General features: G+C 41.0%; 1 protein-coding gene across 2 annotated transcripts in view; it reads left to right on the top strand.

Moving 5' to 3' along the window:
• Positions 1–3712: 3712 nt before the first annotated feature.
• Positions 3713–16170, top strand: part of LOC110527694 (zinc finger E-box-binding homeobox 2) — a 46776-nt gene continuing 34318 nt past the window's right edge. Inside the window, exon 1 of one of the 2 annotated variants that reach the window (XM_021609134.3) lies at positions 3713–3968. In XM_021609134.3, coding sequence (XP_021464809.2) covers positions 3908–3968 — 61 coding nt within the window. In that variant the 5' untranslated portion in view covers positions 3713–3907. The remainder of the gene's footprint in view (positions 3969–16170) is intronic. The other variant, XM_090240672.1, reaches the window with a different exon arrangement.

The raw sequence follows: 16170 nt of genomic DNA, 5'->3' as shown, positions 1-16170 counted from the left end.
CATAATGCAGTGAAAACATGTTTTGAGACATTTTGGAAAATGTTTTGAAAATGAAATACATAAATATCTCATTTGAATAAGCATTCACACCCCTGAGTCAATAGTTTGTAGAAGCTCCTTTGGCAGTGATTACAGCTGTGCGTCTTTCTGGATAAGTCTCTAAGAGCTTTCCACACCTGGATTGTACAACATTTGCCCATTATTCTTTAAAAAATTATTCAAGTTCAAATTGGTTGTTGATCAATGCTAGACAACCATTTTCAGGTTTTACCATAGATTTTCAAGTAAATGTGTTTTAGGTTATTGTCCTGCTGAAAGGTGAATTCATCTCCCAGTGTCAGGTGGAAAGAAGACTGAACCAGGTTTTCCTCTAGGATTTTGTCTGTGCTTAGCTCCATTCTTTCTTTCTTATCCTGAAAATCTCCCCAGTCCTTAACAAGCATACCCATAACATGATGCACTCATCTTTTCCCCAGTCCTCAACGATTACAAGCATACCCATAATATGATGCTTCCTTCTTTTCACTCTGCCAATTAGGTTAGTATTGTGGAGTAACTGCAATGTTGTTGATCCATCCTCAGTTTTCTCCTATCACTGCCATTAAACGCTGTAACTGTTTTTGGCCTTATGGTGAAATCCCTGAGCGTATCTTTGTAGTGACTGGGTGTATTGATTCACCATTCTAAAAGGGGTACTCCATGTCTACCAATAGGTGCCTTTCTTTGCAAGGCATTGAAAAACCTGATCTTTGTGGTTGAATCTGTGTTTGAAATTCACAGCTCGAAATGAGGGACCTTACAATTATCTGTATGTGTGGGGTACAGAGATGAGGTAGTCATTCAACAATTATGTTAAACACTATTATTGCACACAGAGTGAGTCCATGCAACTTATTATGTGACTTGTTAAGCTAAGGTTTATGCCTGAACTTATTTAGGCTTGTCATAACAAAGGGGTTGAATACTTATTGACTTAAAACGTTTCAGCTTTTCATTTTTTATTCATTTGTAAACATTTCGAAGAACATAATTCCACTTTGACATTATGGGGTATTGTGTGTAGGCCAGTGACAAACAATCTCTAATTAATCCATTTGATTTACTTAATTGTCTTTTTTCTTTTTAAAATGTCTTAAACGCTAATTAGAAAAAGGCATTTCCTCTTTTCCCATTAGAAGACGGTTATAAAGTGGTTATAAAAGCAGACCAGCGTGAGGGTGACCACTGAAAGTGACATCAGCTTCTGAATGGGATCCACTGTGGTCAGTGGGGCTGGCAGGCATGTTCCTCTGAGGCCAGTAGGGATTGGCACCTTGAGCTGGTCCATGGTACTTCCTTAACCCTAGTGCCTTACCCTGGTGCTCTGGGGCCACAGGGGCTGGCAGACCCTAGGCTCTTCATTGGTCCTGGTCCCTGGTTGCTGGCCCTATGAAGTTAGTAGAGTTGGCACCCTGGGTTGTTCCTCTGAAATCAAACCGCATATTTCTGGAGTGCACTTCGTCTAACTTCTCTCCCGTGTGAATGAGGGTTTGATTTATGAGTTGATTATAAAGGGTGAACCTAACAACACTCCTGACCAAGAGATTTGAAAGGCGACTTTGATGGCCTATTCTCCCGAGTAGCAATCTGCCTTAATAAACATGTAACACCACACAGAGAAGATCTGATGCTGGGCCCATCTGATCATGTAAATAAGAGAGAAATAGTTATCTGAACAACTCAATATCATCCTGTATGCAATGGTATCTATCTTTTAAACATAATAATATTGATGAGAGGATAGCGTGAGCAGTACTGAGGCCCTTTCCCCTCACAACTGCAACAACGTGACTTATACAAATGTAAATCTCCCAAAATAAGTTATTTTTTTCAAATGCTAAAAAGTTTCATAGGCTGAGAATAATCACTTTTTTTACTTTCTTGTCTTGCCATCTATTCAAGCGACAGCTTTTTCTCTGCCTTTGTCCCAAAGGTTGGCATATAATTAACTTGTGCTTAATATGCGGTTAAAGAGGTCTCCTCCCCATGCTACCAGCTTTGAACCCTGGCCACAGACAGGGACCAAACCCCAGTGAGTGAGTGAGAGAGAGAGATGAACACTTCATGACTCTAGGACTAATCAAGGTAATTCAAACACCTTGTGAAGTTATGTGACTTCAAAGCTATGGATCTGAAAATGCACTTTTGTTTTTTTTAAATCCAGGATGCCAACGATATGTTTGGATGCTTAACCCATCAATGTGTACACTCAGATCCACACTACTGGTATGTACAGGCACAGAAGTAGAGGGAGCAGCTTGGCGTGTTTTGTCGACACAATCAAAAGCATGGAGAGAGGTAATAATGTGTATGCAAGAGTTATCTTTTATAAAACAAAGTCAACTCTTGGGTTTTAAATTGCTGCCGGTGGTGGTGTGCTTGTTATCAGCTCTCCCAGGAGTTCTGCACTCCTAGCTCAGTCCCCTGACCTACTGGGTTTATGATGCACCCCACTGCCCCCCTCTTCCATCCCTGGACAAAAGGGCCATGACCTCCCTCTCTCTCTCTCCCTGCTCCCCTCCCTCTCTCTCCTTGCAACTAGGATGCATCTAGAATCGAGATGGCTTTTAACAAGTCAGAGGATAGCTGTGAAGACCACAGAGAAAACATTCTTAATTTGGGAAAAAAAAGAATAATATAAACCTACAACAATAATATGAGTGATTGCAAATTGCACAGATATGATGCTGTGTTTTCAACAAGTTTGCAAATGACAAACTGACAATTTGACAGGGGGGATTAAAATGCATAATAAAACATGTATAACAAGAGAAAGAAACATTACCATGACATTGTCCTTCTGTAAAAATGTAAAATGTAAAAGGTGACTCCCATGTCCCACTCGGATTATCATGATCGAAAAACAGCATCCAGGGGTTTTCTAAATATTCTAAAGGACACCTGGGAGAAGTGGGGGTTCTATTGGTTCTACAAGGGTTAGAATGCCAAGGTAGGGGTCCTCAACACCGTGTTAGCGGTTTTTTTTTTCTCGAATGTTTTTTTCAGTTGCAAAACAGATTACGGTCCAGTTCTTCACACAAAAGACTGACAATTCCCCACTTCCTCGAGCTATCCAGGGGTGAATAGGGCGCAGGGCAGGGGGCACGACAGGGCACTTAAGTGCAGGTGCGATGCCTATAACATTCAGGCCACAAAGCATCAGGGGGGCTATGCATTCCCTTCGAATACCTACAGTGACCATATAAACATGTTTGCATTTGGTAATGCCGATTTGTTGTGTGGTGTTTGGGATAGTTTGCAAGTTTTGCAATGTCAAACTTCTCCGTTTGGCCATATGTTTGGCCATATGCAGCCTAGCGCTCAACATGAACAATTATTTAACAAATAAATGACAAAGAATAGGTTGTTCGCATATGAACCTATTTTTAAAATTGTATTTACTGCAAGAATTTGTTAAAATATTATTGGACAATATAATGTTTCCAAAGAAAAAAACACAAGAATATCAGATATTAAATAAAGAGTCTTAGACCACCAAAACGCGGCTTGCTGCTTCTTTGTGCAAGCCGTGCTCTATTTGTGGCTGGAACTCGATAGAATTGAGAGATGATAACTTAGAATTGACTGTGTATAACTTCAAACCATAACTTTTAAATTGCGTTTTTAGATGCCACAACGAATGCGCCGGTGGAGAGAATCCACTCACTATATCACGGACAGGAGGGACTAACCTTCTCCAATGACATCACTCACTTCTCTCCTCGCTCTCAGCTCATCGACTTGAGGTTACAGAAGGGTTATAGTCACCCGCTGCGGACGCAGGCAATGTTTCACACCATTCGTTGTCAATTGTCACGCACCGACACTCCAAAAAGTGCTTCTTCGGGCAAAGGGAGCCTTTGGGGGCATGATGGCAGAGGAGAGCAGGGGCAAACGAAGGAAGCAAGCGAACCCGAGAAGGAATCAAGGTATGGAATATGACTTGTGCAGCGCATTATGTAGTTGAAGTTGTTGAACACATTGCCATTACGTCCTTGTGATGTCGTTCACATCTCATGATGTAGCGGATCTTTCATTATTGAGACGGTATTGAATAGTAAATGACTCGGGTTGGTTTCTCTAAGTAGACGTTTTTCTCATTTAAAAACTTTGGGAAATAGCAGCACATTCTAGAGAAGTATAAACATGTGGTTTCGATGTCACTGATATTGTCATTATGCATTTTTTTTTGCCATAACAGCAATTGATGGCATGTTTAGAGAGAGAGATTTGCAAAACAGCGAAACATGCCAAATTTAACCAGTAGACTAGACACGTGCCATTCAAGAAATAACCCTAAAATTCCAGAATTGTGCGGCAACGTGAATGCAGTGCATGCAGTGCGAAACTGAACATCTTTGGGCTACTTACTGTTTCCAAGTTTCCAAGTGTTGATATTATAATTAATTATAATAAGACGTTCTTATATTTAAGTATAATGCCTTGTTTGAAAATGAGAACATATTTTGAACTATAGCCTATTGTCATAGGATTTTGCACCCACGTTTTTTGTTCGTTTTAATTGTCTCTCCGTGATTGTTGTAGTATATCGGAGTATTTATTTTAAAACACGTGTAAAGTATATTGTAAAGAAGAACGGGATAGACATGAACAGCAGCATTTGAAATGCAACAGGTCGCAAGCAATATTTCCTCCAAGACAACAATGTATAACAGGCTTACATTTTGTTTACAGTGATCATTGCGCTCATAATAATAACTGGTTTTGAACATAATAACTCAATTGAAACATATGTTACAATTATTAAAAGCTTTGTATTGGTTATATCACCCAAACAGAATTAAAACCCGCTTATTCTAGACACGACAAAAGACACAAAGAGCAAAGGGACTGACTGAGTTGGACAGGGTAGATATACAAACAAATGAAACGATTATTTACAAAAATCCTAAGAGGCCTACTATTGTGATACATTGATCAAAAATAGATAATCGTATTCCTGCATCATTTATATTTAGCAAATTATTAAGAATAACATCATTCAAATGAGTTGAAAAATAGAACAGATAAATACTTTTGACTCCTTTACCAAATAAAAACGCATTGTATTATAATATACAATTCTCTTTTTTTGCGCGAGTATTGCAAGTTAATATATCCATCTATTTGATTAACTGTATTTTCAAACAAACAAAAATAACTACATTTCATAGATGTACCAATGCGATATCCAAGTCCTACCTCATTTCCCCACACTCGTAGTCTACAATTAAAACATGCATATGCATAACACTCTATTTGTAATGTATGTAGGTTATTACTGAGGTAGCTCAGTGTTTTCATATGTAAATACTGAATAGCTTCTCATCAAACTGATGATGTCAATCACTTAACAGTGACAAGTGGAGCTGAAGCCAGAGAGTGCTACAGTGGGTCAGATAGGGTCTCTCTCTCTCACACACACACACACACACACACACACACACACACACACACACACACACACACACACACACACACACACACACACACACACACACACACACACACACACACACACACACACACACACACACAGTAATGAGAAACTGTAAATTATACTACAATTTTTTGAATTATCAACAATAAAATACTCAAACGTTTTACTGCAGGACACTGTAAATGCGTTTTGGGAAATGTTGTGTGGGGGAAAGAATCGCTTTATCATGATACCTTATCTTTGGAGCTCCAACAACCTTTTGACCACTAGTGGTGCATGGCACAGTAGCAGTAGCAATTCTACACATTTTGCCATGGGGCAACAAGAAAATGTTGCAGTATTATAGATCATTTTATGTTACTCTACACTTTTTGCCATGAGGTTGAGAGAAGAATTTGCTGTTTTAAAGCTAATTTCCTGCAATTCTACACATTTTGCCATTGGGCAGAAAGGAACATGTGCAGTTTTATAGATAATTACATGCTATTCTACACATTTTGCCATGAGGCTGGGAGAAATGTAGCATTTTTTACAGCTAAAATATACTGTAGGTGTTGACTGTGATAAAGGCACTGGATTGTTTTTTAATTGTATTTTATTGAACCATTATTTAACTAGGCAAGTCAGTTAAGAATACATTATTATTTACAATGACGAGCTACCCTGGCCAAGCCCTCCCCTAACCCGGACAACGCTGGGCCAGTTGTGCACTACCCTATGGGACTTCCAATCACGGCCGGTTGTGATACAGCCTGGGGTCGAACCCAGGTCTGTAGTGATGCCTCTAGCACTGCAATGCAGTGCCTTAGACAGCTGCTTTGCACTCAGGATTTTGAGCTGTCTTTTTGCGAAATGGACAGATGAAGAAGGCAATGGCATGGTGCGTATAGCCATAGAAACATAGTGACATATGCCTCAGTACGGTCATATTCATGACTTATTGGGGGTGTGGCTTTCAGTTACTTATTTTCGGCCACCCATCCCATGAGAGTGAATGTCATTCCAGTTAATCTGAATGTCATTCCAGTGCACTGCTTGCTATGAATTCTATCAGATGGTGTTAGCATGTTTAGGTAGAAAGTAGGTAATGTCCTGTTTGGAACACTGACAAGTAGAGAGCATAAAAAAAAAAATGCTTGGCATGCCTCCATGGCTTTGTTTCTGGCTCATGAATATATTTGGAGGTGTGCCTTCAAGAGGTTATATTTGATGCACCCATGAGTGAGAAGGCAGTACCAATTGAACTCCTATGTGGTTATAGTACCCCGTCAATGTAAAATGTATATGAGACAGATTGGAGTGGCAGCAAGTCTTAAACCTTACATGGTTGAGCATTTTGCCATGTCCTTTTGTTCTGTTTTGCCCTGTAGTCACTGCAAGTTTGGAAGCCTTTGTTAAGGCCTCTACTATGAAATACAAACCCCTCCTCATCCATTCATTAATTCATTCCGATTACGGTAGCATTTACTGTTTTACAATATCATACAGTAAATGTTATGGTATTGTACTTTGTGTCATTACACAGTACTTGCTTTGCTACCGTATTTCTATTACAGCAGGTGTACTTAATTTTATTTGCCACTGGGCTGCTTGTAGGCTACTGTTAAATTCATGCAATGTTGACTTTAACTATGGCTGTGATGAGATGAAGGCTACACACAACAGTTGACTGCTAGGAGTGTTCCCCAATTTTGATGCAGAGCGAGATGTGTGTGGTTGTGTGCGTGCTCCCATCACTGTCCCCTCCTTGTTAAATATAGCACCCGTCTTCCCAGGACCTCCTTTTCACAGTTCTACTCACACTAACGTAAAGATAGTAAAAAAAAAAAAGACATATTACCGTAATTACTTACAAGGAACTAGAAACAGCAACCACCACATTACTTGTAGATCAGGGAAGTTCCTCTCATCAAACCAAGAGATTGAGGTGTGTATAATTTGATGATGCATGTTGTGTTTAGAGGCACGGTCAGAACTTGCTCGTTGTTTCTGAGACAAATAAGTTCAATTACTTTTCTTTGTGGATTTAGGGGTCAGCTATAGTTGAAAGTTAAATGGTGTTGTGACTGTCGCAACTACTATCAAGGAGATATTCCTACCATGAAACAGAAAATTTTGTGACTGAATATAATACGACTATAATGCCTGGGATATGTGTTTTGTTCATTCACACAACAAGACGAGGTGAAATGGCTCCGACACATTGCCGCCTCAGATGTTTGCTGATGCTTCCTCTTGTGGTGGTACAGGACTTAATGCAAATGCACAACAGATGGAAGTTAGAGAAGAACATACATGAAAACAGTCCTAAATATTCTAAATTTTCGAAGATTTTTTTAACAATGTATATTTGCATAGTTTGCTTCATAGACAAATATTGATGGCAAGAGATGGTGAAGGGACATTTTTAATTGCCGTCTAAAGAATGATCAGGTGATGGGAGTATTTATTTTTTGTAGTATCTCCCTTTTTTTGTAGCTTTCATTCTCTGAGCCGTGTGTGCTTGAGTGTGCATGTGTGCATGCGTGTGTGTGTGTGCGGAAACCTCTGGAGAGAATGTGTATGTGAGGAGTGGGGCCCCATATATAACCAAATGAATTTGGCAACACTAACTCAACAGACAGGGATTAAAGTGTCTGTCCAAAAAAAGAGATGCTACGACGTTGTTTCTTCTGTCTCCATGACTCTTATTGATTACAGTCTCTGTCTTCCAAATAAAAATGTCAATGTCCACAGATATCAACCAAAGTTGAGATTATTGCTGTCTATTGTCTCCAGAATGCAGGAGATCATGTTATAGGGTATTTATGTAGACAAGTCTCATTGAAAATGGTGTACAATTTCAATAAGATGTGACTTCCCTAGTTTGATATGAGAATGGTTGTAAGCATGGTGATGCAGGTACAGGTTTGCACTCCATGTGTGACATTGTTAACACTTCCTACGAATACCTTCTTCATAATGCATATACGCACATTTGTAATGCCTCGTGAATGGTGTGTGGTGCATTATAATGCATGGCATCGCAATAACAACTGCCTAAATAAATAACTACATTCATGAAGTGTACACATATTATATCTCACAGCACTGTCTCTGAGTAGTCTCTGAACTCTGAACTCTCTGAGTTCACGTTGTGCTAAGGTGCAGCAAGAGTCACCCCCCCCCCCCCCCCCTTTGACCTCTTTACCATACTACTTGATCTTGGATTCATTTACAACTGTACTGTACTGTTGAGCTGATAGTCAATTTAACTTTTTCCTCACAGTTCTCTCTCTCTCTCTTTCCCTCACTCACTCTTTCTCGGTTTCTTCTTTTGTCAAGTGCCAATTTATTTAAACTCTTTCCACTTTTTCTTCTTTCTCCTTCATTGATTTCCAAACCCCAGTCTTTGTGTGCAGCTGGGGCCCAGCTGTGTGTGTGCATGTGCACACATGTATGTGTGTGTGGTGTGTGTGTGTGTGTGTGTGTGTGTGTGTGTGTGTGTGTGTGTGTGCGCCCAAATGTGTCTTTCTCTGGCACAGAATTGTCACAGGGGGCATGAGTACAGGAGAGAGAATCGAAGGGAGAAAGAGAGAGAGTCGTAATGAGTGAAAAACACATTGAGAGAAAAGAGAGAGAGAGAGAGAGAGAGGGAGATGGTGTGGTATTATATGAGCAGCAGAGTGAGTGAAAGTCTATATATCTATAGCAGCACTGTAACGAAAAACTTTAATTTATATGGTAATTTTAGGTAAATATCAAAAGTAAACAACTCTGAAATAGTTAACTGCAGCATACTATGAATTATGGTGCACTGTGGGAAAATTACTATATTTTGAATGGTACTCTAATTCCACCCCACAGAATACAGTGCGTACCGTATATTTAGAGTGTCTAAAACTTTTTGACCACTAGTGGGTGTATGGTATTGTTGTTTCTGCCTCATTAATATATTTGGAGGCGTGCCTTGTAAGAGGCTATATTTGTTGCACCTGTAAGTGAGAATGCAGTACCAATTTAACTCCTATGTGGTTGTAGTGCCCCATCAATTGAAAATGTATAGTGGACAGATTAGAGTTGCAGCAAGTCTTGAACATGAAATGGTTGAGCATTTTGCCATGTCCTTTTGGTCTGTTTGCCCTGTAGTCGTTGCCACAATCTAAACACCTTCTGTGCCACCGACGCAACACCCTCCCATGGACTGACTGTGGGCTCTCGTTCTTTGTGGTCGACGTGAGTAAGACATTTAAGCGTATTAACCCTCGCAAGGCTGCCGGCCCAGACGGCATCCCTAGCTGAGTCCTCAGAGCTTGCGCAGACCAGCTGGCTGGAGTGTTTACATATATTTCTAGTCTACTGTTCCCACTTGCTTTAAGAAGTCCACCATTGTTCTTGTACCCAAGAAATCAAAGGTAACTGAACTAAATGACAGGGCAAACAGCACTCACTTCTGCCATCAGGATCATATTGATCTTTCTGTCATTAAGGATCATATCACCTCCACCTTACCTGACACCATAGACCCACTTCAATTTGCTAGCCGCCCCAATAGATCAGGGCACTCACATCCGCCCGAGTGGCGCAGCGGTCTAAGACACTGCGTCTCAGTGCTAGAGGTGTCACTACAGACCCTGGGTTGATCCTGGGCTGTATCACAATTGGCCCAGTGTCGTCCGGGTTAGGGGAGGGTTTGGCCAGGGTAGACCAACATTGTAAAATAAGAATTTGTTCTTAACTGACTTGCCTAGTTAAATAAAGGTACAAAATTAGATCCACAAGCGATGCAATCGCCCTTGCATTGCACACTGCCCTATCCCATCTGGACACAAGGGACACCTACGTAAGAATGCTGTTCATTGACTAAAGCTCAGCCTTCAACACCATAGTACCCTACAAGCTCATCATTAAGCTCAGGCCCTGGGGTCGGAACTCTGTGCACCTGGGTCCTGGGCTGCCCCCACTACGCTAATCCTCAACACAGAGCCCCACAAGGGTGCATGCTCAGCCCCCTCCTGTACTCCCTGTTCAACCATGACTGCGTGGCAATCACACCTCCAACTCAATCCTCAAGTTAGCAGACAACATAACAGTAGTACCTGATTACCAACAATGATGAGACAGCCTACAGGGAGGAGGTGAGAGCCCTGGCGTAGTGGCCAGGAAAATAACCTCAAAGTCAACAAAACAAAGGAGATGATCGTGGACTTCAGGAGACAGCAGAGGGAGCACATCAACAGGACCGCAGTGGAGAAGGTAAAAAGCTTCAAGTTCATTTGCGTACACACCTGATAATCTGAAATGGTTCACCCACACAGCCAGTGTGGTGAAGAAGGCGCAGCAATGCATCTTCAACCTCGGGAGGCTGAAGAAATTTGGCTTGTCCCCTAAGACCCTCAAAACTTTTACAGATGCACAATCGAGAACATCCTGTCGGGCTGTTTCACCGCCTGGTACTGCAACTGCACCGCCCGCAACCGCAGGGCTCTCCAGAGGGTGGTGCGGTCTGCCTAACACATCACCGGGGGCACACTGCCCGCCCTCCAGGACACCCACAACACCCGATGTCACAGGAAGGCCATCCTGTCACAGGATATCACCCCCCAACCCATGGCCTGTTCACCCTGTTATCAACCAGAAGGCGAGGTCAGTACAGGTGCATCAAAGCTTGGACCGAGAGACTGAAAAACAGCTTCTATCTCAAGGCCATCAGACTGTTAAATAGCCATCACTAGCCGGCTAGCACCCGGCTACTCAACCCTGCACCTTATAGACTGCTGCCCTATGTACATAGACATGCACATAATGGAACGCTAGTCACTTTAATAATGTTTACACACTGTTTGAATCATTTCATATGTATATACTGTATTCTACTGTATTTTAGTCAATGACACTCCGACATTACTCATCCTAATAGATTTCTTAATTCCATTCTTTTATTTTTAGATTTGTGAGTATTGTTGTGAATTGTTAGATATTACTGCACTGTTGGAGCTGGGAACACAAGCATTTCGCTACAACCGCAATAACATCTGCTAAAATATGTGTATGTGACCAATACAATTTTATTTTTGAAATTTGGAAGCCTTTGTTAAGGTGATATAAAACACCAAATATTCAATAATATGTTGTAATGTGTAAACACTTTACCTAGCAGCCAACCTGCTTGCACCAGTCCCTTGTAATTACAGTAAAATGCTGTGAAATACAAACCCCTCCCCTCGATGAATTTCAATCATCCGTTCATGAATTCATTCTGATTATGCTACCATTGACCTTTTTACAGTATAATACAGTCAATTCTAAGGTATTGTACTGTTTGTCATCACACAGTACTTGCTTTGATAATGTATTTCTATTACAGTAGGTGTGCTGTAACATGAAATACAGACTTACTCATCACTAAGCTGCTTGTAAGATACTCTCAAATTGCGTAGCTGCAGCACTGAGTTAGGCCAGATTCCCACAGTGGTAGGAAGGCAAGACCAGGGGAGAGTGAGACAGCAACAAGCCCAGGCACCAGGCCCTATTTACTAGCCCTCTTCACGAGGCTCGACACAGGCATCAGACCCAGTGAGCGAGAGGGATGGAGGGAGAGGAGGAGGATAAGAGAGGATCAAGTGCTGTGGTCAGGGTGAGGGATGGAGTGAAGGAGCGCAGGAGGGGTGGAGGGGGTTTGGTGGGAACAGAGCAGAATTGGATAGAACTGAGGACCAACTCGAGCAGCATTTATTTTCTTTCTTTTTTTTGTAGCAGGGACCAGTAGATCTCACAGATAACATAACTGGGGAGGTGTGTGTACTGTCATAGGCAATATTCACACCTTCAAGTCTTCAACTGTATTTCCTGTGGTCTCTCACTCATTTAGATGTAGCTATTTTCATTCAGTATGAAGATAAAAAATCCACATCATATTGATACATTTAAACAAATTGGACAATTGCTACCACTGCAATGACACAACTTTGCCAACACGTCCCATTTGGGGTTGCTATTTTGGATGCTCCATCCTGAATGCCCCATGCAGGTGAAAATAATCTGCATTAACTTTGCAGACTGTGTTGCATGTACATGTGTTTAGCAGAGAGAGGCTTTTCAAACAGCCAGCCGGCTAGGGTTGGCTGGCTGACTAGCTGACTGGCAATTTATAGATATGTGCCGTTTAATCACACCTCAAATTAAACGTGGAAACCCTACTTCAGCTGTCATGTGTTACAAGACCCAGATGGGTGCCAGAGAGAGAGAGAGAGAGAGAGAGAGAGAGAGAGAGAGAGAGAGAGAGAGAGAGAGAGAGAGAGAGAGAAAGCTGTTAACAAAACATTTGAAATGCCTTCATATTATTCATACCTTTGTGACTGCAACGTAAACTGTTCATTTCTATTGTTGTTTTTTTATTTATTTTTTATTCTATTTTTTTTCTTGTTTATTTCACTTGCTTTGGCAATGTAAACATATTTCCCATGTCATTAAAGCCCCTTTGAATTGAATTGAATTTAGAGATAGAGAGCACGACAGAGACAGAGAGAGACAGATACAGACAGAGGGAGAGAGAGCTAGAGAGAGAGACAGAGAAGAACAAAGAGAGAGAGCTAGAGAGAGAGAGAGAGAGGTGAACACGTCACCTAACTAACCAAACTTCACCTAACTGACTTGTTTACTAAGCTGATGTCAGTGTTGACTAGCAAGGGAACTAGATGTTGAACTAGAGGTTGGATGGGCATGTTGTGGGTAGGATCTTGCTCTGATCTAGACTGTATCAACAGAGAGAGCAACAGGTGGGCATTTGCTCAGGACGTTTGTCTTGATCACCCCAACAGTGCTGTAAACATTACACCTGCTAGGAGTGGACATGGATGTACCGGGCCAGATTAATGCATGGGTTTACAGTGGGTGAAGCCCCTGGGGCCAGGCCCGTAGGTGCCCCAAGAGGCATTATATAGATATATAAATAAAACACAGTATATATTATATACAGTTGAAGTTGGAAGTTTACATACACCTTAGCCAAATACATTTAAACTCAGTTTTTCACAACATTTAATCGTAGTAAACTCAGTTTTCCTCACATTTAATCCTAGTAAAAATTCTATGTCTTAGGTCAGTTAGGATCACCACTTTATTTTAAGAATGTGAAATGTCAGAATAATAATAGAGAGAACGACAGAACGCATCTCCTTCCTGAGCGGTATGACAGCTGGTGTTTATACTTGCGTACTATTGTTTGTACAGATGAACATGGTACCTTCAGACATTTGGAAATTGATCCCAATGATGAACCAGAATTGTGGAAGTCTACAATTTATTTTCTGAGGTCTTTGCTGATTTCTTTTGATTTTCCCATGATGGCAAGCAAAGAGGCACTGAGTTTGAAGGTAGGCTTTGAAATACATCCACAGGTACACCACCAATTGACTCAAATTATGTCAATTAGCCTATCAGAAGCTTCTAAAGCCATGAGATCATTTTCTGGAATTTTCCAAGCTGTTTAAAGGCACAGTCAACTTAGTGTATGTAAACTTCTGACTTACTGGAATTGTGATACAGTGAAATGATCTGTCTGTAAACAATTGTTAGAAAAATGACTTGTGTCATGCACAAAGTAGATGTTCTAACCGACTTGCCAAAACTATAGTTTGTTAACAAGAACATTTGTGGAATGCTTGAAAAACGAGTTTTAATGTCTCCAACCTAAGTGTATGTAAACTTCCAACTTCAACTGTATGTAGTATATATATATATATATATTTTACTGCAACTGCCAACCACAGGAGGACTTAGGAGCCCGCTCTCAATGAGTTTAGACAGCCTGTTGCTGCCTGGTGCCGCTCTGCTAATCATCAGATGTGGGAGGAGAAGAGGTAGGGGGCCTATGTGTGTAACTGAGGGAGAGACAGGGCCAGACCTAGCCTTTTTATTCAGGGCCGGCCCAAGCCTTTAGGGGGCACTGAAGCGAGATTTGGTTGCTCAACAACCATTTTCAAGTCTTTCCATAGATTTTGAAGCAGATTAAGTTAAAACTGGAACATGGCCACACAGGAACATTCGTTGACGTCTTGGTAAGCACCTCCAGCATAGGTTTAACCTTGTGTTTTAGGGTATTGTCCTCCCAGTGTCTGATGTAAAATAGACTGATTTTGGTTTTCCTCTAGGAAAACTCCATTCCATTAATTTTTTATCCTGAAACACTCCCCAGTTCTTAAGAATTACAAGCATATCCATAACATGATGCAGCCACCACTGTGCTTGAAAATATGAAAAGCGGTACTCGGTAATGTGTTCCATTGGATTTGCCCCAAACATAGCACTTTGTATTCAGGACAGAAGTTAATTGCTTTGCCACATTTTCTGCAGTATTACTTTATTACCTTGTTGCAAACAGGATGCATGCTTTGGAATATTTTTTATTCTGTACAAGCTTCCTTCTTTTCACTCTGTCATTTAGGTTAGTATTGTGGAGTAACCACAATGTCTGTTTATCCATCTTCAATTTTCTCCTATCACAGCCATTAAACTCTAACTGTTTTAAAGTCACCTTTGGCCTCATATGGCCCCTGAGCGGTTGTCTTCCTATCCGGCAACTGAGTTTGGGAGGACGCCTGTATCTTTGTAGTGTATTGTGTATTGAAGGTAACATCCAAAGCTTAATTAATATCTTCACCATGCTCGAAGGGAGTGGCCCATTGGTCTAAGGCACTGCATCTTAGTGCCAGACACCCTGGTTTGAATCCAGGCTGTATCACAACTGGTTGTTGTCCGGGTTTGGCCGGTGTAGGCCACCATTGTAAATAAAAATATGTTCTTAAAACTTCTTCAGCCTAGGGTCTATTTTTCTCAATTTCCACCCGACTAACGTGCCCAAAGTAAATTGCCTGTTGCTCAGGCCCTGAATCCAGGATATGCATATAATTGGTAAAAATAATGTAGGGGACTATAACACAATAGATATGGTAGGAGAAAATCCAAAGAAAAACAACCAGATTTTTTTTTGAGACCCCAATCTAGCTCCATGTAACGATTCTCGTCCTCCTCTTCTGAGGAGGAGTAGTAAGAAGGATCGGAGGACCAATGCGCAGCGTGGTAAGTGTCCATATTGTATTTATTATATGAACACAAAACAAAAACAACAAGAACGAAACGAAACAGTCCTGAACGGTGAAATACAAAACACAGAACAGAAAATAAACACCCACGAAACACAGGTGGAAAAAGGCTACCTAAGTATGATTCTCAATCAGAGACAACTAACGACACCTGCCTCTGATTGAGAACCATACAAGGCCAAACTCAAAACACAACATAGAAAACTGAACATAGACAACCCACCCAACTCACGCCCTGACCATACTAAAACAAAGACATAACAAAAGAACTAAGGTCAGAACTTGACACTCCCGGTATGCAATTCCTATAGCTTCCACTGGGTGTCAGTAGTCTTTGTTCAAGGTTTCAGGCTTGTTTCTTCCAAAACATAGGGCTGATCAACGTAAATTTGTGTATGCACGCGAGACGAAGAGGACACACACCTGCTAATATTGTTTTCCTATTGAATATACTTCTTTCCGTATGAAACATTATATTTTATTTCCATTTTAGGGTATCTAAGAATTATATAGAAACGTATTTTGACTTGTTTTAACAAAGTTTAGCGGTAGCTTTTTGGATTCCTTTCTCTGCATGTTGAACGAGTGGAATACTCAAATCGATGGCAC

The sequence above is a fragment of the Oncorhynchus mykiss genome, chromosome 7 (genome assembly GCF_057628025.1).
Source record: "Oncorhynchus mykiss isolate SJ-2025 chromosome 7, ASM5762802v1, whole genome shotgun sequence".
Lineage (NCBI taxonomy): Eukaryota > Metazoa > Chordata > Actinopteri > Salmoniformes > Salmonidae > Oncorhynchus > Oncorhynchus mykiss.
This window is presented reverse-complemented; position numbering and strand designations above follow the sequence as displayed.